This window comes from Lissotriton helveticus, chromosome 9 (genome assembly GCF_964261635.1).
Source record: "Lissotriton helveticus chromosome 9, aLisHel1.1, whole genome shotgun sequence".
Taxonomy (NCBI): Eukaryota; Metazoa; Chordata; class Amphibia; order Caudata; family Salamandridae; genus Lissotriton; species Lissotriton helveticus.
In genome coordinates this window covers 22,628,175-22,654,809 of record NC_136070.1, presented here as the reverse complement: position 1 = coordinate 22,654,809, position 26,635 = coordinate 22,628,175, and the positions used below count along the sequence as shown (strand labels likewise).

The following is a 26,635-nucleotide window of genomic DNA, read 5'->3' as shown; positions in this document are numbered from 1 at the left end:
CCACCTTAGTAAAGGGCGCCCAAAGAGCCGTCATAGTAAAGGGCGCCCAAAGAGCCGTCATAGTAAAGGGCGCCCAAAGAGCCGCCTTAGTAAAGGGCGCTCCAAGAGCCACCTTAGTAAAGGGCGCTCAAAGAGCCACCTTAGTAAAGGGCGCCCAAAGAGCCGCCTTAGTAAAGGGCGCCCAAAGAGCCGCCTTAGTAAAGGGCGCTCCAAGAGCCACCTTAGTAAAGGGCGCTCAAAGAGCCGCCTTAGTAAAGGGCGCCCAAAGAGCCGCCTTAGTAAAGGGCGCTCAAAGAGCCGTCATAGTAAAGGGCGCTCCAAGAGCCACCTTAGTAAAGGGCGCCCAAAGAGCCGCCTTAGTAAAGGGCGCCCAAAGAGCCGCCTTAGTAAAGGGCGCCCAAAGAGCCGCCTTGGTAAAGGGCGCCCAAAGAGCCGCCTTAGTAAAGGGCGCCCAAAGAGCCGCCTTAGTAAAGGGCGCCAAAAGAGCCGCCTTAGTAAAGGGCGCCCAAAGAGCCGCCTTAGTAAAGGGCGCCCAAAGAGCCGCCTTAGTAAAGGGCGCCCAAAGAGCCGCCTTAGTAAAGGGCGCCCAAAGAGCAGTCTTAGTAAAGGGCGCCCAAAGAGCCGCCTTGGTAAAGAGTGCACAGAGAGCCGCCTTGGTAAGGGGCGCACAGTCTCGTCTTAGTAAAGGGCGCCCAAAGAGCCGCCTTAGCAAAGGGCGCCCAAAGAGCAGTCTTAGTAAAGGGCGGCCAAAGAGCAGTCTTAGTAAAGGGCGGCCAAAGAGCAGTCTTAGTAAAGGGCGGCCAAAGAGCAGTCTTAGTAAAGGGCGCCCAAAGAGCCGCCTTAGTAAAGGGCGCCCAAAGAGCCGCCTTAGTAAAGGGCGCCCAAAGAGCCGCCTTAGTAAAGGGCGCCCAAAGAGCAGTCTTAGTAAAGGGCGCCCAAAGAGCCGCCTTGGTAAAGAGTGCACAGAGAGCCGCCTTGGTAAGGGGCGCACAGTCTCGTCTTAGTAAAGGGCGCCCAAAGAGCCGCCTTAGCAAAGGGCGCCCAAAGAGCAGTCTTAGTAAAGGGCGGCCAAAGAGCAGTCTTAGTAAAGGGCGCCCAAAGAGCCATTTTAGTCAAGGGCGCCCAAAGAGCTGTCTTAGTAAAGAGCGCACAGAGAGCCACCTCGGTAAAGGGCAGAACAAACGGTTATTCTAGTACAGAACACAAAGCTCTAGCCAAATAAAGATCTACCAAACACTATACTACTAAAAACAGAGCACGGCAAGTGTTATCCTAGAGCTTTCCACAGCTCAGAATTTGCTTTGCAACAGAACTCCACTCTGGTCAAACATTCTGATCTGTGAAACACAGAAGAAACATCTGTTTGAATTGTTGTGCTTGGCACTTCAAGCAGGCTAACACTTTTAATCAAATACTTGCATGTTCTCGTTTTTTTCCTAAATTAGGAATTTTCTGAACTGCTATTGTAACACGAGTTCACTGCTGTGCAGTCTTTCTGAGAGCGCTCCCACTTCACACCTGTTGTGATGTCAGACTAAGGGCAGGAGAAGCTCTCGATGCAGCCTTGGGACATATGGCAGTAACATCATGACTGCAGCATGGGAACAATTCCAGTCCCTGACAAAGAGCACAAAGTACAGGGGTAACATCTGCTGACGAGGAGGGCAGGTGCAGTAACAGACCCTGGGGAAGCAAGGTCTGGCAGAGGCGTGCTGCTCTTACGGTGCTGCTGCCAGCCAGTAACAATCCCTGGGAACAGAGGAAAGCCAAGACCTCACAGTGACCGCTGCTGGCCAGAGCTGAGGTGTGGCCGGCTACAGAAATGGCTGATCACTAGGGGTGGAAGTAGGTGGATCCCACTCAAACATGCTTGGGCCCAGACACATCACCCTGCATTACCTTGGTGTGTACCGTGAATTTCACTTTGTCCCTCTCGCTGAGCGCATCCGATATGTCCACCTGCAAAGTGGCGTCAGTCTGCAGGTCCACATTGATCGGCCGAGGCTAAAAAGGAATGCAAAATGGATTAAAAAATGAATACATAGGAGCCAAGCTCTTCAGTGCTCACATTCATATCAAATCTGCTGCTGGAGGCAGCAACAAGAACTCTGCCACATTTCTTTGTGGGGGCACAAGGAGACGTCACCACTTACTGGCAGGACTTGAGTTGGGTGCAGAACAACCTGCCTCATGGCCCGGAGATGCAGGGAAAGATGTATGTTATCACAGCTCCCAAGGGCCGACTTACATATTTTTGGCAGGGGTTGGTTGTTGTTTCCATGCTCAAGTCTGATCAACAGTCGGAATTGGGTGTGTCTCGAGCATAAATCTGAGTTAGCAAGAGCCAAAATCCCTCCACCCCTCGCCAAGGGGTTTAATAAAGCTATCCTCAAGTAGAACTCTGCACTCATGCAGTCTCCTCAAACTGGAGGTCTTGGGCGGTGCTGAAGTTAGTGTATCCTATGTTGCAATACTTTCCTCTCAAAGAGGCTCTGTTAACAACACACCACCAATGCTTCCAGTGCAAAGAGACCGCAGAACAACATATGGAGACCTGAATATCCATAAACAGAGCCTTTACCCAAGATACCTGCACAGAAAACAACAAAGGAAAGGCTGGATTTTTGCATCAGACAATACTCCATTAGGCATGCCTGAAGCATGAACAAAGTCCATTACCGAACTACAAATAGCAAACAGGGTTGGCAGTCATTTACTAAACCCCGAAAGTGGACAGGTTTAGGCCGCCGCTCCGGGTCAGAAACACATAAGTTACACAGAAATCTACAGTGATGTGAATTTTTTGTTTACATTCTCTTAAGATTCTACGGTTCTACACATTACCCTCCTCTGACCTTAATATTGTACTCAACTCCAAGTTATAAATGACTTCTATTCCTTTTCAGGTTATAAAATCAACTGGGACGAGAGTGAGGCACTACCCATTTCTGAAGGAACCACAAAAGCAGCTATATACAGTTTTCCTTTCCATTGGCAATCTTCACACCTTAAATACTTAGGAGTTCTAGTGAACAAAGGTCTGGAAGGTATGGTTGCAGACAACTTAAACCCTCTGATCTCTCAATTGCAGCGTGATTTTAAAAATGTTTAAAATCTGGTGCTCTCCCTATGGGGTAGGATCCAAGCTATTAAAATGGTTACCCTTCCGCGTTTCATATACATCTTGGGTATGCTTCCTTTTCATATCCCCTTGTACACGCTTCGACTAATAGACTCTAAGATTAAAACCTTTCTATGGGGTTCGGCTAAGCCCCGCCTTGCTGTGGCAAAACTAAACGCTCATCATTCCTACGGAGGAATGGGCCTCCCGTTGATTGAACATTATGCTCCTGCGTTACAAATCAAGTATCATATATGTTAACAGGGATCACTGATGTTCAACAATGGGTTCATGTAGAAAGACACCTATCCACAGACTCAGGTCTCACTTCTATCTGGGAGTGGAACTGGTCGTCATGACCCCAAAAATCTGTTTTTATCAGCAATGCATAAATCTTGGCAACGGGCACATCGTTTATTAGATTCAAATCCACAAATTCATAATAAGGAACCCCAGAGAAATAATACAGGCATACGCATTAATGGTCAAATACTATCTTGGCCTCTATGGAAGGCAGCAGGTATTCACACTCCAGATCAACTTCTTCATAATGGCGACTTTAAATCATTTACGCAACTAGGAGAAGAATTTAATCTCCCAGCACAACAATCTTTGAAGTACACTCAACTTCAACAGTGTTTGAAAAAGCATTTGGGTCCGTCACCTTGGATACTCCAAGACTCACCAATATTATCATATTTAAATACATGGGGAAAACAAAGGAGTGACATCGGGTCTTTACAAAACTCTCACGCTCCACCTTTTTTCACAACCCCGCTCTCAAAATCTTCACTTTAAATGGCAGACTCGGTTATCAACATCATACACAGATGAAGAATGGGAACAATTCTTGGAGAATTTACACAAAGGAACCCATGAAGCAAGGCTTAGATTTTGTTACAACTCATCTGTGAATGCCAGAATGTGCAATCCTTCTGGAATTAGGTAGGCAAGGTTCTACACTCCACAATGCCTTTATGTCTTCCACTCACACCTGCCAATATCCCTCTCTACATGATCTACGAAATTCCCCAAAACTCTCCAAACCGCAACACCGTCTTTTTCACACTGCACTGGCTACAGCTAAAATATGTATATTACGTCATTGGAAATCACCATCCCCACCGTCACAGGAAGAATGGTTAGTAGGAGTTGGCCAAACGGCTAAGGCGCACGACCTCGGACCTGGGGATCTAGGTTCGAGTCTCGGTAACGACGCCAAAACCTCCTGTGATTCTGGGCAAATCACTTAATCTCCCCGTGCCTAAAAATGAAAGTGTGTGTCCTCATGTAAAAAAAACATAACTTGTGCTATGTAAAGCGCTCTGATACCCGATTAGGTTCGGGTCTAGTTCGCGCTATATAAAAGGCTACACACACAAACAAAAAAAACAAAAAAAAAAAAAACGGCATCACACGGAAGAGTAATTTATAACCTCCACGATCAAACTAACATATTTCTTCAAATCTGGTCATCCTTCCTGAAAACAAAAGATGATGATAATAATACCCCCGTCACTATCATTGCATCCCCCATAGAGATAATGTCATAAAACCTCGCCCTCTGGTTTCAATTAGGAAAAACGATCCTTTGTTTTGATACCATTTTTCTTCCATATCCTTTCTATTAATGTTAATATTGCTTTCTCACTTAATTCATTTCCTCTTCATTAACCCCTTCCATGCGGCCGCGATTCCCCTGCTGTGCTGTACACAAACGAACAGGGCGGGGCTGTGACGAACCCCAGCCGTCATCAGCACACGAGCACCGTAGTGCATGACGGCTGGGGTTCGTCATCAGCATGGAAGGGGTTAATACCCTCTCCTCCCTTCTCTTCATATATACTCACCCTGGCTCCACCTTCCACTTTACTCTTTTATACTTTACTCTTCTTCTATTCCCATTTATGCAAATTTACTACACTCCATTATACCCATTTTGTTTACAAATTTTGCAATATGATTATTTTTCCTATGATAACACATTTCTTCAAGATTAATAAGATGATCTAATGTAATACTAATTGATCATAGTTACTTCTGTTCAGCTAGTAACACAATATATGAATTTCAAATTTATATCATTCACGTATGTGCTAACTCTTGCTTCCCTTATGTCCCCTTTCCCCTCCCGCCTCTCTTTAAGTCCCTCTTTTCTCGTACTATTTATCTAATTATCCTACTATTAATGCAATTTTATATATATTTAATAGGACTATTTATGCCTTCCATATTTATATGCTTTTATTCATCAGCAACATGTCAAATACTGAATGCTTTTCTTCATCCTTACTAAACTACTCATCTATTTATTAAGAATCTGTAGATGTTTTACTGTTTCCTTGATGTATTTTTGCAAAAGTTAATAAAACATTTCAACACCAAAAAATATATTGTCCTCTACTAAGTCGGAACAGTAGATCTATTTAGCCTCCTACGACAAATAACTTTGTTGTTACCTAATAAAGAGTTGAGCTCATAAATGTACATCTTTTGTGAAAAAGTGAGAGCCGGGTTACCGCTTCCACAGAAGACATACTTAGAAACCGGTGCTGTAAGACAGGTGAGCAGGATTACTTGATCACCAGAAAGTGCTTCCACCTGTACATAAAATCAGAAACGGACTCAGTTTGGTCCAAAGTATGGAGGGTTTTGGTAGCAAATCAGGTCTAGGTCAAGAGATCTGAGACACTCAGCATAAGAACGGTTGCTGCTCATCACACGTAAAGGATTAAGAGGCATTTCCAAAGCATTCCAAGTTCCATCATTTTTCATTGAAAAAGAGGATTTAGAAAGGAAGAAGGTTCAAGATGGCGGCCAAGAGAGGGCACTGCAGCAACATCAGACCGTCCGCTGCTTCAACAGATCACAAAGACTGCTAAAGCTCCAGCAAGGACCCATCAGCCTCTCAATATGCTAAAAGTTCATGATTCCACCTTTAGGAAAAGTCTAGACAAGTGTGGCTTTCGTGGAAAGGTAGCCAGAAGGAAACTCCAGGCCGCACGGCATCGATAGGCCCAACGGCCCGCGTCGATGACCGGAATGGAGCGGATGACGTCGAAAGTTATAATACTCTATGTCGAAAGTTGTTTTGGAAGTTTTTGCGCTTCGAAGTTGCTGAAAAGTGTTTTTCTAGCCAGAGCGGAGAAACTTTCATCCGAATCCAGTGGCAGTAAAAAACAATCTAAGGATGGAGCCGATGCCCATGCGCAGTATTGTCCAAGGGAGGAGTCACCTATCTCGTGACTACAAAGACTTCTCCAAGACAACAACCTGCAATCATCCGAGCCCAACACCAGGTGGCGATATAATGCAAATTGCACGATCTGCAGCTCATATGCTTCGAACACTCCTTCACCCCAGAAGAATCTCACTGCTCGCCTGAGGGTTCCAGAACATCACCTGAATAAACGACAAGACTTCAGGAACAAAATCCTCTGCACAGATCAGTACAAAGTGGACTTGTTTCGGGTAATGCAGAAACATACTTGGCGAACATCAAAAACCATGAATTCTTCTGCACAAGTGCACCGCAGAAGGGAATGACAGATCTTCTGTCCATGAGCGAAAGGAGAGCCGATGAGCAACCAACAGGACAGTGATCCAACCCAGCAACAGAACTAGGACTCAATGGCTGAAAATGAGAAGAATCGGGATTTTGGAATGACCAGGCCAAAGTCCAGACTTCAATCCCACTGTGAAAGTCTGGTGGGACCCAAAGAGAAGTGCATAAATGAAGGGCCTCAAACATCTGGAGCACTTTTCTAAAGATGAGAATAAGAGAACGATAAGCTGTAAAATGAATGTTTACTTCAAATTATTGTTTCTAAGGAGGATGACTGATGTTACTGAACCAAGGCCAGTAGGCGCTTCTTCACACAACTGAATCTGAGTGCTACGCGCAACAAGAAGTGCAATTTATCTACTGTTGAGACTGAATGAGGATTAGATGGACATCAAATATGCCTAAAATATGTACAATCACAAAATATTTAAAGGTAATATTTTCTCACCGCACTGTGCCCATTAGGCTCATTTTTTGACTCTGATACATGACTGGCTTACTTGCTAGAAAACTCGAAAACATAAATGGGACGTTCTACGTCTTGTTTGCTGTTCAGAAATTGACTGAGGAAGAGGTGGAATAGAAGGACCAGGGAAGGTGAAGGATTCTAGTAGTGGTCAATAAGGAGATTTACTCCATGAGACTGTCTTTAAGACACATCAGGCAGCTCAAGACATGGCTTATTCCTTAAATCTTATTAGAAACTAACTCAAGAGTCCGGACTCAGGGTCTTGGTCTGAATGCTTCAGTAAAGACTAAGGCGGCTGACGCAGAAGAAAAGCTCTGACTCTCAGCCAGAGAGACCTGGGAGAGGGAATGGCACAGAACTGCTCCAGCAGGGACAGAGCTGCTCCAATCTAAGAAGGGCAATGCCAGAGGAGGGGACAGAACTGCTCCCAGCCAGAGAGCATGGCCTCATGAAGAGACACATAACTGCTCCCAGCCAAGGAGAGCAAGGCCACAGGAGAGAGAACGGCTTTCAGCCAGAGAGCAGTGCCAGAGGAGAATACAGAAATGCTCTCAGCCAAAGAGGGTAAGTCCAGGAGGGTACAGGGCGGTCGGGGAAGAGGAGGGTACAGACCTGCTCTCAGCCACAGAGGGCACAGGAGAATACAGAAATGCTCCTAGGAGAGGAAGGTACAGAACTGCTCCAGCACGGGGAGGGCAGGAGGAGAGTCCCCACCCACACCCTGTGCTTGAGTGGTTTTCTACGCTACACTGGCCAGGAAGCTGCTGCAACGCCAGCTCAATGGGAAGGGTTCTGCAGCGCCAGGGCAGCTGAAGAGGGTGTTGTAGAACCAAGGAAGCCAAGGAGGGCGCTGTAGCACCAGGGCCATGCTTTTCATTTCCTTCCTGTCTGATCCAATTTTCACCACTCTCTGCCACCGTCTACTCCGAGGCTGCAGGTTTCCTGTAACATTATCAGTATACATTTTAGGAAATACTTTAGGGTTTTTATGCAATCAAGTTAATCATATATTGTAGTGATCTGTTCTAATGTAAGACTGCATAAACTAGCAGACATTAACCAACCTCCTGACAATCTCCCAACACAGGCCAGCTTAACCACACATCGCAAGCTTAGGGCCAGATTGTCCACCTAACAAGTCCCCATCCAATATTACACTCCACGCCAATTACATCCTCGCTTGAACACCCAAAAACCCACCCCCAGCCTAAAAAAAACAAAAACAGCTTTTCATCTGCCCATCTTGCACACCCAATCCCTTCTCGTACCAGTTCACACTTCTCAATGCTCTACCCACCGCGTCTATCTAAGATCTCCTGCCTAGCCTGCACTCCAAGCAATAGTGCAACAAGTTTAGAGAAAGGACCAGTCCATAAATATTTGAGTTTATGTACCCAAATAATCCCAATCGTGAGTCTAGGGGACCACGGCCGGTGAGACTGGGACCTCAGTGCAACTGGAGGGATTGGTAATCTGTCACAAAACCTTTCCTGTAATCCTGCCAATAACTGCGCAGATCCCCACAGAAGTAAACACTGCTGACGGTGTCCGCCTCAAAATCTGTTCAAGGGCAACTATAAGTGTACAGAGGAACAGTCCTGCAACAAAAACAAGCCTTTGCTGTCGCAGATAAGATATGGCACAAAAACACAGCGCTGCTCAGGAACACAGTCTGTGAAAGCAATGAGCAGAAGTGTCAGTTCTGTATCATTTTAGGCACTCAGAGTATTCACTTTGGAACTGGCTCGTCGTTTTTCAATGCCAATAAAGTACTTTACACTGCGTGTTAGACTATTTCAGAGGAGCATTGGGCTCCCACCAAGACAACAGGCGAGAAAAGCACCAGCTCTGCTGCTGACAAATACATATGGGTGGGTATATAGGCAGGCGGGGCACAGTGAGCTTTGCTGCATACACATTGTGGGTATATGTGCACGTGGGGCACTGCCCGCTTTGCTGCATACACATTGTGGGTATATGTGCAGGTGGGGCACTGCCCGCTTTGCTGCATACACATTGGTGGGTATATGGGCAGGGGGAGCACTGCCCGCTTTGCTGCATACACATTGGTGGGTATATGAGCAGGTGGGGCACTGACCGCTTTGCTGCATACACATTGTGGGTATATGTGCAGGTGGGGCACTGACCGCTTTGCTGCATACACATTGTGGGTATATGTGCAGGTGGGGCACTGCCCGCTTTGCTGCATACACATTGTGGGTATATGTGCAGGTGGGGCACTGACCGCTTTGCTGCGTACACATTGTGGGTATATGTGCAGGTGGGGCACTGCCCGCTTTGCTACATACACATTGTGGGTATATGTGCAGGTGGGGCACTGCCCGCTTTGCTACATACACATTGTGGGTATATGTGCAGGTGGGGCACTGACCGCTTTGCTACATACACATTGCGGGTATATGTGCAGGTGGGGCACTGACCGCTTTGCTGCATACACATTGCGGGTGTATGTGCAGGTGGGGCACTGACCGCTTTGCTGCATACACATTGTGGGTATATGTGCAGGTGGGGCACTGCCCGCTTTGCTGCATACACATTGTGGGTATATGTGCAGGTGGGGCACTGCCCACTTTGCTGCATACACATTGCGGGTATATGTGCAGGTGGGGCACTGCCCACTTTGCTGCATACACATTGCGGGTATATGTGCAGGTGGGGCACTGCCCGCTTTGCTGCATACACATTGCGGGTATATGTGCAGGTGGGGCACTGACCGCTTTGCTGCATACACATTGTGGGTATATGTGCAGGGGGAGCACTGCCCGCTTTGCTGCATACACATTGTGGGTATATGTGCAGGTGGGGCACTGACCGCTTTGCTGCATACACATTGTGGGTATATGTGCAGGTGGGGCACTGCCCGCTTTGCTACATACACATTGTGGGTATATGTGCAGGTGGGGCACTGACCGCTTTGCTGCATACACATTGGTGGGTATATGAGCAGGTGGGGCACTGACCGCTTTGCTGCATACACATTGTGGGTATATGTGCAGGTGGGGCACTGACCGCTTTGCTGCATACACATTGTGGGTATATGTGCAGGTGGGGCACTGCCCACTTTGCTGCATACACATTGTGGGTATATGTGCAGGTGGGGCACTGCCCGCTTTGCTGCATACACATTGTGGGTATATGTGCAGGTGGGGCACTGCCCACTTTGCTGCATACACATTGGTTGGTGTGTGTACAAGCAGGGGCTGAACACAAAGAACACCCTTTGTGTGTGAACGGGCAGATGGCACGGTCAGCTTTTCTGAACACAAAAAGCAGTGGTTCCTGTGATAGCAGGAGGGGGCACTAGCAGCTTCCCTACACAACGAGCACATTGGCTCGTGTGTGGGATGGTGTGCTGAACGTTTTGCTGCCCATAACACACAGATTTTGGTATGAGTGTGGATGCCGGTTCTGCCAGCTTTGCAGTGCATCGCTTGGTGCTCGGCAGACAGGAACACCACCATCTTTGCTCTAGAAAAAGACTTAACAAAAGGTGCTTCAGCACCTGGGTGGATCCAGCTTTTACACAAAAGGCACCCTAGTTTTGATGGGGAACTCTTGCCTCCCCCTCCTCGCGTTCTGACTCACAAGGCAGATTTTGATTTTGAGTAAGTAAAAAAGTACTGCCAGAAAAAGCAACTACACCAGAGGTTACGGGGAACTCCCATAGATGTGAGATGCAACCAAAGGAAGCACAGGTTTCTTTCGTACTCAGTCTAACCTCTCTCTCCCCCAAGAAACTGTACCTGCACCTTGCTACACCCCCTCCTTCCCAGTCAACCCAACTCTGAACCCACACTTCTCCATCTGCCTCCCATTCTCCATAGATCATGCATCTGACACTTCTTTCCCTCATGCCTCTCCTGCTGCAAAGTCATTTCAATCCATTCTCTCACACAGAGGTGGGAAGCCGTGCCCTGTAGTCAGACAAGTGACAGCTGTATGGGAAGAACTAGCTAAAGGAAAGGGTCTTTAAGAGCATGCTTTCCATACTCATGGCTGCAGTGAAGGGGGGTTTATCTGTGACTTGGAAAACCAGAACAATAACCAACATTCCCAGCTCTTGGTGCAAGTGCGATATTTTGATGTTCTACACATGCATACAGTGCACAAAATCAGCTAACCCCTCACCTCGCAAGAAGGACGGCTTAACAGGAAACAGAACGAGTGTTACTTCCTAAACCAGAGCACATCGCTCCAACCCCGCCCTACACCATGTACAGGAAGCAGGAGACGTTGGCAGGGGTTGGACAGTTGGCTTTTAACTTCGTGTCGTCTAGGGTCACCTGTAAATCCGTATTTGTAAAGAGCAAACTACTCACCCTTACGGGTCTCAAGGCGCTGGGGGCCGCTGTGGAAATTAAGTGAGCTATTGCCCAGAGTCACATGGTGCTGAGCTGAGCAGCCGCCGGAGCAGGGGATCGAACCGTGAACCCTGGGCAGGAAGGGGAATTAAATACCTGCTCACGAGAAGATATCAAAACCCACACTACAGCAAACCCAAAGGCAACTGGTGCAGTACAAGTACCCCAATAATGAGTCCAAAGGGGCTACAAGGTGCAACCTCGAGGGCTTTGGGAGGAAAAAGTCTGCACCCTGTGCACTGCCTGACAGATGTCAGGCTGGTGTGGCATCACTTCATCTTCTGCAAGATTATCCTCGACTACTAGGTCCAAGAAGAAAGGTGAACCCCAAAAATCCAAAACCAAGGGCTAAGCCTAACAGTGCGTGGATTAACTCAGGTGGGCAGCAAGTTTACATCATCTCGCTGCTGACTGCAGTGTATCGAAGGGGTTGAACAAAGTTATCATCAGAAAAGCTAGCATCAAACACTGAGATTTATGTAAGAAAGGTGCCCATCCTGCACTCCTGTATTAACAACTAGATTATGAAGAGAAGTGGGAAGTAGAAAAAAACATAATTGAGAAACCCAAACTCTAACATATTGACACAAATATGCTCAAAAGGCTTCAAGGCGCCATATTCCAGTTTAAGGATTCAAAGGTCGATGGCTCAATACCTACGCGTCCAAAAAAAGAACAAAAACACTGACTTTCAGCACAGTGAATACGCAAAGACCCCTTCATACATCAGGAATTCAAACCTCTTTAAAGAAAGCAGTCTAGAACAAGAACAGAGAGAAAAACGTAAATATAGCACAGAAATCTCTCAAGACACTTATGGGATAGTGTAACCATTAAAGGCTAACTTGTGGTCACTGTAATGGGCTTTGCAACGTTTTGTGTAATTACAGTGATTCTAGAGATCAGAGGCTGAAATTATCACAAGAGAGGCTAGAGGACACCGGTTGATTCTCAGAGACTTAGGGTGGCCGCCTTTGAACCAAACTCTCAGGGGCGCTTGGGGTGGCCGCCTTTGAACCAAACTCTCATGGGCGCTTGGGGTGGCCGCCTTTGAACCAAACTCTCATGGGCGCTTGGGGTGGCCGCCTTTGAATCAAACTCCCATGGGCGCTTGGGGTGGCTGTCTTTGAACCAAACTCTCATGGGGGCTTGGGGCGATCACATTTGAACCAAACTCTCATGGGCGCTTGGGGTGGCCGCCTTTGAACCAAACTCTCATGGGCGCTTGGGGTGATCACCTTTGAACCAAACTCCCATGGGATCCTGGGGTGGCCGCCTTTGAACCAAACTCTCATGGGCGCTTGGGGTGGCCGCCTTTGAACCAAACTCTCATGGGCGCTTGGGGTGATCGCCTTTGAACCAAACTCCCATGGGCGCTTGGGGTGGCCGCCTTTGAATCAAACTCCCATGGGCGCTTGGGGTGGCCGCCTTTGAACCAAACTCCCATGGGTGCCTGGGGTGGCCGCCTTTGAACCTAACTCTCATGGGCGCTTGGGGCGATCACATTTGAACCAAACTCCCATGGGCGCTTGGGGTGGCCGCCTTTGAATCAAACTCCCATGGGCGCTTGGGGCGATCACATTTGAACCAAACTCCCATGGGCGCTTGGGGTGGCCGCCTTTGAACCAAACTCTCATGGGCGCTTGGGGTGGCCGCCTTTGAACCAAACTCTCATGGGCGCTTGGGGTGGCCGCCTTTGAACCAAACTCTCATGGGGGCTTGGGGCGATCACATTTGAACCAAACTCTCATGGGCGCTTGGGGTGGCCGCCTTTGAACCAAACTCTCATGGGCGCTTGGGGCGATCACATTTGAACCAAACTCTCATGGGCGCTTGGGGTGACCGCCTTTGAACCAAACTCTCATTGGCGCTTGGGGTGATCACCTTTGAACCAAACTCCCATGTGTGCCTGGGGTGGCCGCCTTTGAATCAAACTCCCATGGGGGCTTGGGGCTATCACATTTGAACCAAAGTCTCATTGGCGCTTGGGGTGTCCGCCTTTGAACCAAACTCCCATGGGCCCTTGGGGTGATCACCTTTGAACCAAACTCCCATGGGTGCCTGGGGTGGCCGCCTTTGAACCAAACTCTCATGGGCGCTTGGGGCGATCACATTTGAACCAAACTCCCAGGGGCGCTTGGGGTGGCCGCCTTTGAATCAAACTCCCATGGGCGCCTGGGGTGGCCGCCTTTGAATCAAACTCCCATGGGCGCTTGGGGTGATCACCTTTGAACCAAACTCCCATGGGCGCCTGGGAAGCATACAAAGTACATCAGAGAGCAGCTCTGCAAGACTCCAGCTATCCTAGGACCAGACTCTACTGGAAGCATACAAAGTACTTTTGTGAGCCGCTCTCCAAGCTCCCCCGAGGTTGTCTGACTAAGCATTAACCCAGAACAGACCTTTACTCTCACCATCTGGACGCCTGATGGTGGACAGGAAGCTGAACCACTTCCTATGAGGCCCATGAACAGGGCAGCTGAGGTCCCAGATATTCAGACAGGACTCGTTTCTCGACGCATCACTGGTGAGAAGGAGGTGCGGGGCTCACTCAGACTTCTGTCTTCACTGGACCACACCAGCATCACTCATGAAACCGGTATTTCCACAAGATCTCCCAGAAAAGGCCCAGAGCGCACACTCAGAACCCACGGCGCCATACAAAACAAACTATGAGAGGTTCTTAAACAGGAGGCCAGACTTCAGAGTGACACAATAACCCACACAGCCTGTATTCCTTCTACCATGGCTCAGAGTGCAGCGTTCTGACCCAAGACAGACAAACAGACAGAGCCTACAACACCTCCTGTAAATCAGGCATCTTACCTCCAGGAGCCTGGACGGAGTAGAATCAGAATCAAAGTGTAAGAAAAGAAGTAGTGGGGCTGTGGGGTGTAGGGGGGAGGAGGGCTCGGCTGGGGTGCCAGAGGGTGCAAGGGGGCTACAGATCACAGCGAACTGAGTGTAAAAAGAAAGCACCACAGACCTGCGCCTCTGGTTCTAGACAGCAATGTGCAAGTTCAGCAGCAACAGAGGAAGTACAACCCAGCCCCCCACCCCACCTTCAAACTCTGGGAGGTGGAGAAGGTGTGAATGGGGGGGGTCGCTTAGGCAAAGAGTTGATGATTACCATCAACAGAGACTTGTCAAAACACATCTACTAATTGTACTTCAGCTGGGACTGTCACCACGTTAATGTGTAAAACTCCTCTCGCAGTAACCCGTGCTCTGCCCCCCCACCCCCGTCCACCCACCAACCCGACCCCATGTAAGATGGGCACATTCTGCCCAGTGACTCACCTCCTGTGCCCTATGCACCTCACTGTGATCTCTCTGCCCCCAGACTCACCCTTCCTTTCCACCCACCAACCCGACCCCATGTAAGATGGGCACATTCTGCCCAGTGCCTCGCCTCCTGTGCCCATGCACCTCTCACTGTGCTCTCTCTGCCCCCAGACTGACACTTCCTTTCCACCCACCAACCCGACCCCATGTAAGATCGGCACATTCTGCCCAGTGCCTCGCCTCCTGTGCCCATGCACCTCTCACTGTGCTCTCTCTGCCCCCAGACTGACACTTCCTTTCCACCCACCAACCCGACCCCATGTAAGATCGGCACATTCTGCCCAGTGCCTCGCCTCCTGTGCCCATGCACCTCTCACTGTGCTCTCTCTGCCCCCAGACTGACACTTCCTTTCCACCCACCAACCCGACCCCATGTAAGATCGGCACATTCTGCCCAGTGCCTCGCCTCCTGTGCCCATGCACCTCTCACTGTGCTCTCTCTGCCCCCAGACTGACACTTCCTTTCCACCCACCAACCCGACCCCATGTAAGATGGGCACATTCTGCCCAGTGCCTCGCCTCCTGTGCCCATGCACCTCTCACTGTGCTCTCTCTGCCCCCAGACTGACACTTCCTTTCCACCCACCAACCCGACCCCATGTAAGATGGGCACATTCTGCCCAGTGACTCGCCTCCTGTGCCTATGCACCGCACTGTGCTCTCTCTGCCCCCAGACTCACCCTTCCTTTCCACCCACCAACCCGACTCCATGTAAGATTGGCACATTCTGCCCAGTGCCTCGCCTCCTGTGCCCTATGCACCGCACTGTGCTCTCTCTGCCCCCAGACTCACCCTTCCTTTCCACCCACCAACCCGACCCCATGTAAGATGGGCACATTCTGCCCAGTGCCTCGCCTCCTGTGCCCATGCACCTCTCACTGTGCTCTCTCTGCCCCCAGACTGACACTTCCTTTCCACCCACCAACCCGACCCCATGTAAGATGGGCACATTCTGCCCAGTGACTCACCTCCTGTGCCTATGCACCGCACTGTGCTCTCTCTGCCCCCAGACTCACCCTTCCTTTCCACCCACCAACCCGACTCCATGTAAGATTGGCACATTCTGCCCAGTGCCTCGCCTCCTGTGCCCTATGCACCGCACTGTGATCTCTCTGCCCCCAGACTCACCCTTCCTTTCCACCCACCAACCCGACCCCATGTAAGATGGGCACATTCTGCCCAGTGCCTCGCCTCCTGTGCCCTATGCACCGCACTGTGATCTCTCTGCCCCCAGACTCACCCTTCCTTTCCACCCACCAACCCGACTCCATGTAAGATTGGCACATTCTGCCCAGTGCCTCACCTCCTGTGCACATCTCACTGTGCTCTCTGCCCACAGACTCACCCTTGCTTTCCACCCACCCACCAACCAACCCCACCCCATGTAAGATGGGCACATTCTTCCCAGTGCCTCACCTCCTGTGCACATCCACTGTGCTCTCTGCCCACAGACTCACCCTTGCTTTCCACCCACCCACCAACCCACCCCATGTAAGATGGGCACATTCTGCCCAGTGCCTCACCTCCTGTGCCCTATGCACCTCACTGTGATCTCTCTGCCCCCAGACTCACCCTTCCTTTCCACCCACCAACCCCACCCCATGTAAGATGGGCACATTCTGCCCAGTGACTCACCTCCTGTGCACATCTCACTGTGCTCTCTGCCCACAGACTCACCCTTGCTTTCCACCCACCCACCAACCAACCCCACCCCATGTAAGATGGGCACATTCTTCCCAGTGCCTCACCTCCTGTGCACATCCACTGTGCTCTCTGCCCACAGACTCACCCTTGCTTTCCACCCACCCACCAACCAACCCCACCCCATGTAAGATGGGCACATTCTTCCCAGTGCCTCACCTCCTGTGCACATCCACTGTGCTCTCTGCCCACAGACTCACCCTTGCTTTCCACCCACCCACCAACCAACCCCACCCCATGTAAGATGGGCACATTCTTCCCAGTGCCTCACCTCCTGTGCACATCCACTGTGCTCTCTGCCCACAGACTCACCCTTGCTTTCCACCCACCCACCAACCAACCCCACCCCATGTAAGATGGGCACGTTCTGCCCAGTGCCACACCTCCTGTGCCCTATGCACATCTCACTGTGCTCTACACCTCTCTCTCTGCCCCAGACTCACCCTTCTTGTACTCCACCCCTCCATCACGCCCCACATTCCTGGCCTCAAAGGGCTGTACTGCCTCACTACTCTCTGCACATACTCCGCCTCCATTCGTTTCCACCTGTAAATGCCCTTCACATCCCTCTGACCCGGTACACGAGCCTTCCAGAGACTCTTCCTACACCCTATCCCAGTACTGTACCCTTCATGTAGTGCTAGGTACTACCGCACCTCTTTATCACCCGTACACTCTCCCACTCTCCAGCTGTGCTCATCCATCTCTAATCCTATGTACATACCAGCACTCTGTAGTACCCCAACTCTGTATCACCCGTACTCTCCACCACTCTCCAGCTGTGCTCATACTCATCTGTTATATGGTTTATAGAGCGCACAGCTGCCCCAGCGAAGAGGCGTCCCGGCGCTAATCCCAAGTGAAAAACTGAACTGAGGGCAGAAAAGACCGGTAGGGGAAATTATTTTCCAGGAAATAAAAATGTTTTGACAACTTTCCTGAATTGCAACATGTCTTTCAACTCCCGTATCTGGCCAGGAAGGGAATTCCATAACTTAGCTGCTAGAAAACGGAAGGAGCGGCCACCTGCTCTGCTACGATTGAATCGGGGAACTACCACCAGATTCTGCCCTGCCGAACGCAGAGAACGCGCAGGCACATACAGGTTCAGTAGTGATCCCAACATTTTAGGGGTAGACAGTCTAAGGATTTTAAAAGAGATACACAGGGTCTTGAACCGTATCCTTTGAGCTACAGGAAGCCAGTGAAGTTTCCGGATGGAGGCAGAAGTGGGACTAAAGCGTGGCAGGCCTATTAAGGCCCTCGCGGCCGCATTTTGAATACGTTGAAGGCGGGCAATTTCCACCTTGTTAGCGCCTAGAAGTAAGAAGCTAGCAAACAAAACGAAAGGCCAGTCAGGTTTACTTTTTTATCATTTGATCACACCCAGCCTGCAAGTACTGAGCGATCAATGTTTTATTTCTATTTTTCATCTTCTTGTACTTTTTTGTTATATTTTTTGTATGTCATCAAAAGAACAGTTATCAAACAAAGAATACATTCAAAAAACAATGTGCGCATTATATACAAGTGTTCAATATGTACACCAACAATACTGAATTTCAAAAGCACCAAAAATACATCACAACAAGTAAATGAATACAATGCCTAAACATAGTTTCAGAAGTAGGCACCAGTCCTTCAAGTTGTAACAGAAGACAACGGACAACAAAGTTAATAGATACTGCCTGCCTGTCTTGTCTGAGCCAGTGAATAGGTATTTTTATGGTTGCACTACTAGGGACAGGAAGCGTTTCATCCAGACAGAAATTCTGTCTTTTGTGAGGCTGCTGCCCCCATTCAAAAAGACCACGAATGCTACACCCAGCTACGGCTTCATCCAGTCCGCGTCCTGAGGAGAACCCTCAACCCTTTTGTGGTTCGAAATGCGTTGACCCCGAGCCAGGGATAAGGAAGAGGGGTGCAACTAGGGATATAAACAATACCACGCTTCCTGTCCCTAGTAGTGCAACCATAAAAATACCTATTCACTGGCTCACTTCTGAAACTATGTTTAGGCATTGTATTAATTTACTTGTTGTGATGTATTTTTGGTGCTTTTGAAATTCAGTATTGTTGGTGTACATATTGAACACTTGTATATAATGCGCACATTGTTTTTTGAATGCATTCTTTGTTTGATAACTGTTCTTTTGATGACATACAAAAAATATAACAAAATAGTACAAGAAGATAAAAAATAGAAATAAAACATTGATCGCTCAGTACTTACAGGCTGGGTGTGATCAAATGATAAAAAAGTAAACCTGACTGGCCTTTCGTTTTGTTTGCTATATTGGAGTGGTCTAAGCCGGTCAGAGACAGGACCCAAACCTTTCTTGTTGCCCTAGAAGTAAGGAGCTGGCATAATCCAGTCTGGACAGTACTGTAGCCTGAACAATGAACTGCCTGGTAACTGGATCAAAAAATTTCAAGACTGGTTTAAGGCTGCGTAAGATTCCAAAGCAAGTAGCGGCGACCTTTTTTGTATGGACATCAAACTTAAGCTCTGAGTCCAACCAGACTCCCAGATTCTTCACTTCAGTCTTAGGTGTAGGGGCTGCCCCCAAAGTAGGTGGCCACCAATGGTAACCCCATAGATCTTCGTTTCTTCCCACCAGTAGTACCTCCGTCTTGGCAGCATTCGATTGGAGACAGTTATCTGTCATCCAGGCTGCTACGGCGGTCAGACCCGCTTTGAATCTAATCTGGTCGATGGTAGAGCCTTCCGTGAGGGCAACCACTAGCTGCGTATCGTCAGCATAAGAGACGATGTTAAGATCCCACGCTTTAGCGACCACAGCCAGTGGTTGGACGTAGAGATTGAACAAGGTGGGGCTCAAAGCCGATCCCTGCGGAACACCCTGCTCAATGGAACGCGCCCCAGAGAGGAAAGGAGGAGTGGAGACACGAAACGTTCTATCGGTCAGGAAGGATCGAAACCAAGCGAGGGCCATATCAGTGATCCCTGCCTCCTCAAGTCGATGTAGAAGGATCTGGTGGGAGACAGTGTCAAAAGCGGCACTGAGATCCAAGAGGATCAGTGCCGCCGTTTGACCATGGTCCAATGTGGAGCGGAGATGCTCCGTCATAGCCAGAAGCGCCGTCTCCGTGCTGTGGCCGGCACGGAACCCATGCTGGGTTTCGTCCAGAGTGTCGTTGGTTTTGAGAACGCTGGTAAGAACTAGATTCACATGGGACTCTGCGATTTTAGTCGCCCAGGGCAGCAGGGATATAGGCCTAACATTTTCTGGCTTTGACGGGTCTAGAGTGGGGTTTTTAAGTATGGGTGCCACCCATGCCTGCTTCCAACTGGCTGGGACAGTTGCAGTAGAGAATGAGGCATTGACAAGACTATATAGCTGGGTCAGGCAGAGTAGAGAAGACTCTAAATTGGGCCGGCCTCAGAGGGTCTGCCGGCGAGCCAGATTTAATCTGCCTTGTAAGCTTGTCAAACTCTTCCCTAGAAATTTCAGAGATGACCGATATCTTAGCCATAGAGATAGGCCGAGAGACCGGAGAATCGCTAGGTTGTGGTCCTGGGTTAAAGGCTTGGTAGATACCCCGGATTTTATCAACGAAAAAGGAAGCAAGCTCTTCACATTGGACAGCTGAAGTGGGGACAATGCTGTATGGTTTTTTTGAGCCAAGTTCCTTAAGGATCTTAAAGATAACTTTAGTCGGGTTAGCACTAGCCTCTATTTCGGAGGCATAAAATTCCGCTCGCACCCTACAAATGGCTTTATGGTAAGTCTTAAGCTCCTTTACATATCTGATCTTACTCTCTGAGGAGTAGTCCTTCCTCCATACACGCTCGTGTTTTTTACACTTTTTCTTCAGACTAGCCAGGGTTTCGTTATACCAGGGATTAGCATCTCGCATGCGTCCTTTGACCCACCTAGCAGGTATAAGGGTGTCAGGTGCCCTGGTGAGCCAGGTACAAAATGCTTCATATCCTGTCTCCACATCCGAAAAAGGGATGCATGAAACTCCTCTAACCGGAGTTTGCGCCAAGGTCTTTTACGCGTGGCTCTTTGGGTTTTACAAGCTGTAGAGGTAGGGATACAAACAGATAACTCCTCTAGAAAATGATCTGACCAAGCAATTGGCGAAGGGGTGGTGGTTCTGGAGTCTTCTATATTAGTAAAAATGTGGTCCAGGACATGGCCTCCTGTATGTGTGGGGCTTTTAACTAATTGAGGAAGCTGGAAGGCTGCTAGGTCAGAGGTCAGGGTGCGGACATTCAGATCCTGCTCTAAATCAAAATGGAGATTAAGATCCCCTAAGATACTAAAATTTGCTGACCCTACAGCGTATGCCTCCACCAGCTCCAAAAGAGAGATGTTGAAGCCATGTATGGGTCCAGGGGGCCTGTATATTAATAGCCCTGCAAAGGTGAAGTGGGTGTTGATGGTGATACTAAAATAAGCACATTCCTCCCCTTTCATCTCCCTTTCATCAAATAGACAGGTAAAACTTGATCTTACCACCACGGCAATGCCTCCGCCTCTAGTGGCTCTGTTTACCAACTTAACAGAGTAGCCCGGGGGTAGAGCAAGATTGGCAACGATTATGAGATCATCTCTCATCCATGTTTCAGTCATAACAAGCATTGGAAATGCAATAGGTCTCGCATTAGAAAAGTTGGAGCTATTGGTCTTGTAAATGACAATTATTTTATTTATGTGTTGGTTTTTAAAATAGCTTAATTGATAGCTTTGTCATTTACAATGCCAATAGTTATAACTTTCGCGAATGTGACACCTATAGCATTTGTAATGCAACATGTTTTGTATTTATGTGACTTAGATGTATTGATATTACAAATAACAATGGCTTTTAATTTTTTCAAATAATTAATACTTAAATGAAAGTGATTGTAATTTATAATGGCAATAGCTTAAACTTTTGAAAATAACTTTTGTGTATTTTATTGTGATGAAAATTCAAGAACAGAAGTGAAATATTAACATTTTTTTGTGACATTTGTAATAAAGCTTGAAACATTGAGAGAACATATTTGAATGAGTGATGCTGTGGTGGTGCTGAATGATGCTGTATGCTATGTTTTGTTTTGCTACCTAGGTTTTGTTTTGTTATGCTATGCTATGTTTTGCTACCCTATGCTTTGATTTGTTATGCAATGCTGTGTTTTGTTAGGCTATGCTATGTTTTACTATGCGATGCTTTGTTATGCTATACTATGTTTTGTTACGCTGTGCTATATTTAGTTGTGTTTTATTATGCTATGCTGTGTTTTGCTATGCTATGTTGTTGTGTTTGCTATGTTTTGTTATCTTATGTTATGTTTTGTTTTGCTATACTAGGTTTAGTTTTGCCATCCTATGCTTTGTTTTGTTATGCTATGCTATGTTTTGTTATGCTATACTATGCTTTGTTATGCTATCCTATGCTTTGTTATGCTATGCTATGTTTTGGTATGCTATGCTATGTTTTGCTATGCTATGTTTTGTCATGCTAGGCTATGTTATGCTGTTTTGTATGCTATGCTTTGTTGGGTTTTAATATGTTATGCTTTGTTTTGCTATGCTATGTTTTGTTATGCTTTGTTATGCTATGCTATGCTTTGTTATGCTATGTTTTGTTATGGTATGCTAAGCTTTGTTTTGCTATGCTAAGCTTTGTTTTGTTATGCTATGCTGTGTTGTGTTATGCTAAACTATGTTGTATTGTGTTTTGTTATGCTATGCTATGTTATGCTATGTTTTGTTATGCTATGCTTTGTTTTGTTATGCTATGCTTTGTTGCGTTTTAATATGTTATGCTTTGTTTTGCTATGCTATGTTTTGTTATGCTATGCTTTGTTATGCTATGTTTTGTTATGCTATGCTATGCTAAGCTTTGTTTTGTTATGCTATGCTAAGCTTTGTTTTGTTATGCTATGCTGTGTTCACGGGGGAGAGGTGTGGCGCCGCGGCCAGGGCGACTGACGCTGGAATGTGGGGACCAAGGTTCGATCCCCGGCGGCAGGTTAGCCCAGCACCATGTGACTCTGGGCAATAGCTCGCTTAATCTTCCCGACGGCCCCCAGCGCCTAGAGACCCTTACGGGTGATTGTGCGCTTTACAAATGTGGACTTTACTTTACTGTGTTGTGTTTTGCTATGCTTTGTTATGCTATGTTTTGTTATGCTATGTTGCGTTTTAATATGTTATGCTTTGTTTTGCTATGCTATGTTTTGTTATGCTTTGTTATGCTATGCTATGCTTTGTTATGCTATGTTTTGTTATGGTATGCTAAGCTTTGTTTTGCTATGCTAAGCTTTGTTTTGCTATGCTAAGCTTTGTTTTGTTATGCTATGCTGTGTTGTGTTATGCTAAACTATGTTGTATTGTGTTTTGTTATGCTATGCTATGTTATGCTATGTTTTGTTATGCTATGCTTTGTTTTGTTATGCTATGCTTTGTTGCGTTTTAATATGTTATGCTTTGTTTTGCTATGCTATGTTTTGTTATGCTATGCTTTGTTATGCTGTTTTGTTATGCTATGCTATGCTTTGTTTTGTTATGCTATGCTAAGCTTTGTTTTGTTATGCTATGCTGTGTTCACGGGGGAGAGGTGTGGCGCCGCGGCCAGGGCGACTGACGCTGGAATGTGGGGACCAAGGTTCGATCCCCGGCTCCGGCGGCAGGTTAGCCCAGCACCATGTGACTCTGGGCAATAGCTCGCTTAATCTTCCCGACGGCCCCCAGCGCCTAGAGACCCTTACGGGTGATTGTGCGCTTTACAAATGTGGACTTTACTTTACTGTGTTGTGTTTTGCTATGCTTTGTTATGCTATGTTTTGTTATGCTATGCTTTGTTGCGTTTTAATATGTTATGCTTTGTTTTGCTATGCTATGTTTTGTTATGCTATGCTCTGCTTTGTTATGCTATGCTATGCTTTGGTATGCTATGTTTTGTTATGCTATGCTAAGCTTTGTTTTGTTATGCTAAGCTTTGTTATGCTATGCTGTGTTATGTTAAGCTATGTTGTATTGTGTTTTGTTATGCTATGTTTTGCTATGCTTTGCTTTGTTATGCTATGCTTTGTTTTGTTATGCTTTGTTACGTTATGTTTTGTTCTGCTATCTTTTGTTGAGTTTTGTTATGCTATGCTTTGTTATACTATGCTGTTTTGCTATGCTTTATGTTATGCTATGCTTTGTTTTGTTATGCTATGCTATGCTATGCTTTGTTGCGTTTTGTTATGCTAGGTTTTGTTTTGCTATCCTATGCTTTTTTTTGTTATGCTATGCTATGTTTTGTTATGCTACGCTGTGTTTTGTTATGCTATGCTATGTTTTGTTATGCTATGCTGGTGAGGGTGTGTTAGGGTGTGTGAGGGTGTGAGGGTGAGGGGGTGTGAGGGTGAGTGATGGTGGGTGAGGGGGTGTGAGGGGGTGTGAGGGGGTATGAGGGTGAGGGGTCATTGAGTTTGGTCCTCTCTTGGTTTATAATTCCAGCGACCCTGGGTATAGGGAATTGTTCTTAAGAGTGCGCTCTTGTTCATAGGGTTATGTGTCATGAGCACACTGGTGTTTGTCCCCAGAGTCATTCAAACAAAGGGCGCTATGGCGAAATATACAACTTGGCCCCATCAGGAGGCATTTTAGGCATTTTTCCCCTCCATATGAAATTGAAAAACAGTTGTGAAGCAAGAGTTCGTGGGTCGTAGTGGAAACACGCAACATGGGCGAACAGGTCTGCACGCCCCGCAGCAGTTGCGGGATAAAGAGTTATTTGGGTCCAATGAGACGCTCTCACCCGTGGAAGCCGGTGCCACTGCACCTGCTGTACAGTTGATAGATGTGCCCCTAAAAAAAACACTTCCTACTTTTCAGCAGGCATATGATTGAAAATTAAAATTACAATTAACGCCCCTCTTTCTATAGTAATCAAGGCAAAGCAAATCCATGAAGCCACTGGGGAAGTAAGAATGTAAGTATTTTTGAGCGTGTGAGACAAAATGAAAGGGGGGGGGGGATTGGATTTCAGCCTGCCGATAACAAAAACATCTATAAGACACCGCCATAGGGCTCCCTTGGCCCTTCCCTTCCAGGAGAGGAGATGCGAACAAAAGATAATTATTTACAAAATGGTCAATTAAAGCTTTCCTTTTCAGGTGGCGTGACGCGCGCACAATAGCCCCCCACCCCCAGGGGAGTCAGAATCAGTCATAGGCTCTCCAGGTTGCTTGAAACACCCCGGGCGGGAGAGCTTTTCACAACAGATTAAAGAAACACACGAACAATTGTCACGTCGTTACATAATTCTGCATTTCTTTCATACAGTGTTCACTGTCTGTGTAAAACTTACAGGTTGCGCTCAATGTCTCCCTTTCTATACCTTTAGAACCCTTTACATCACAAAAAGGAACATTTACATCCCCGAAAGGCACAAGGAGGTGAATGTGTTCATCCTTTGAACTAGAGGTCACTCTATGAGGCTTAAGAGGAGGTATTTATTTGTGGCCAGCGATGTGGAACATAAAACACATAATTAAGGAAAGGAATTGCAATGTATGGATTAGGGGGGCAGCCGTATGTAACATGAAAAACGCGATTAAGGAAAAGGATTACAATGTATGGATCGAACGCCAGGCAAAATTGGACTAGTAGAGCAAATGACAAAGTAAAACATGTACTGCGTAAATAAGCAAGACGATGTGGCTTAACCCCTGGAGCGGCGGACTTTGTCGCTGGGGATCCAGGTTCGAGTCTGGCGGGAAGGTTCAAGCATCCTGGGATTCTTGGCAAATCACTTAATCCCCCCCTGCCAAATAAAACAAGGTGCTGTTGCTCCTCTGTGAAATGGATCCAAAATAAAAGACCAGCCTGCTCCGCCTTGCTTCACTGCCAGCTCCCCTCCCTCCCCCGCAGCACCGCCAGGCAGCCCTCGGTGTGAGCAACGGGGGGCCGCAGCCCAGACATGAATAAAAGCCCCCACCCAACATCTCTCCTCCAATGTGAGAGCAAGAGTGAGGGGAGGGGGTGAGGGAAATCGCACATAATCGTAAGAGAGGGCATTGAGGCGTGGACATCCGCGATGGGGGGGGAAGAGTCCACGCAGGAGGGCATGTATGGAACCCTTTAAAAAACAAGCACTCGTGCCGGGCGGGGCGCAGGAACCTTACCAATAGTAAACAAGCAAAACAAGTGACGTCAGGCGGGCGCGTTCACTTCCGCGCAGGCGCAGAGTGTTCTTGGTCGCTTCTCCGGCACCCGCCCGCTCATCCATCGGGAGCCGGACAGAAGGAGCCCACATGAAAACAGGACAAAAAAAGAGCCTGGTGAGGTAAGGGGGGAGGGGAGCGTGTGTGTATGCAGTGTGTGTGTGTGTATGCGACGGCGGGGGTGGGTTCTCTGTATGCGTGCGTGTGTGTATGTGCGCTCGTGTGTGTGTCTCTGGTGAGGTAAGGGGGGAGCGTGTGTGTATGCAGTGTGTGTATGCAGTGTGTGCGCGCATGTGTGTGTATGCGACGGCAGGGGTGGGTTCTCTGTATGTATGGGTGCGTGCATGGGTGCTCGTGTGTGTGTGTGTCTCTGGGTATGCGCATGCGTGTTGGTGCTTCCGAGGCAGGAGAGGGGCACGGCGCCGTGCGCGCCCACGAGGTGCCAACTGCGCTTGTGCACCCTCTTGTCCTCATTCCCAGAAACGGGTGACTATAGATGTCTTCGCAGACTAAGCATTGCTTACGTCTTAGCTCGACCTAAAAAGGATATCCGGGGTTTCATCAGCTAAAAGGTCGAACTCCTCCGCATGATGCTTCGGGAGTGACCTAACATTCAACTGAAGCACTTTTAACCATTGTTGCGGAGGAGAGTTAAGAGGAGCTTCTGACATGACGGGGGCCGGGAGAGTGAGTTGGGCCACTTAAAGGGTCAAGCGGCACCAGACATCTCTGTGAGTTAGGTGGGCGCAGACTAAACAACTCCTCTCTAGAATAAACAATGTTCCCTAGCAGGTTTAGGCCAGCGTCTCTTGCGAGAGGCGCTGGAATGGCGCTGACGGGGCAGACGGGCTTGCCTTAGGCGCGCCATCATCGCGCC

General features: G+C 47.9%; 1 protein-coding gene across 1 annotated transcript in view; it reads right to left on the bottom strand.

Moving 5' to 3' along the window:
* The window catches only part of SNX6 (sorting nexin 6), an 86,310-nt gene that overhangs the window by 53,272 nt on the left and 6,403 nt on the right, over positions 1-26,635 (bottom strand). The window contains exon 3 of the mRNA XM_078659383.1: positions 1,900-2,004. Within this exon, the coding sequence (XP_078515509.1) occupies positions 1,900-2,004 (105 nt within the window). The remainder of the gene's footprint in view (positions 1-1,899; positions 2,005-26,635) is intronic.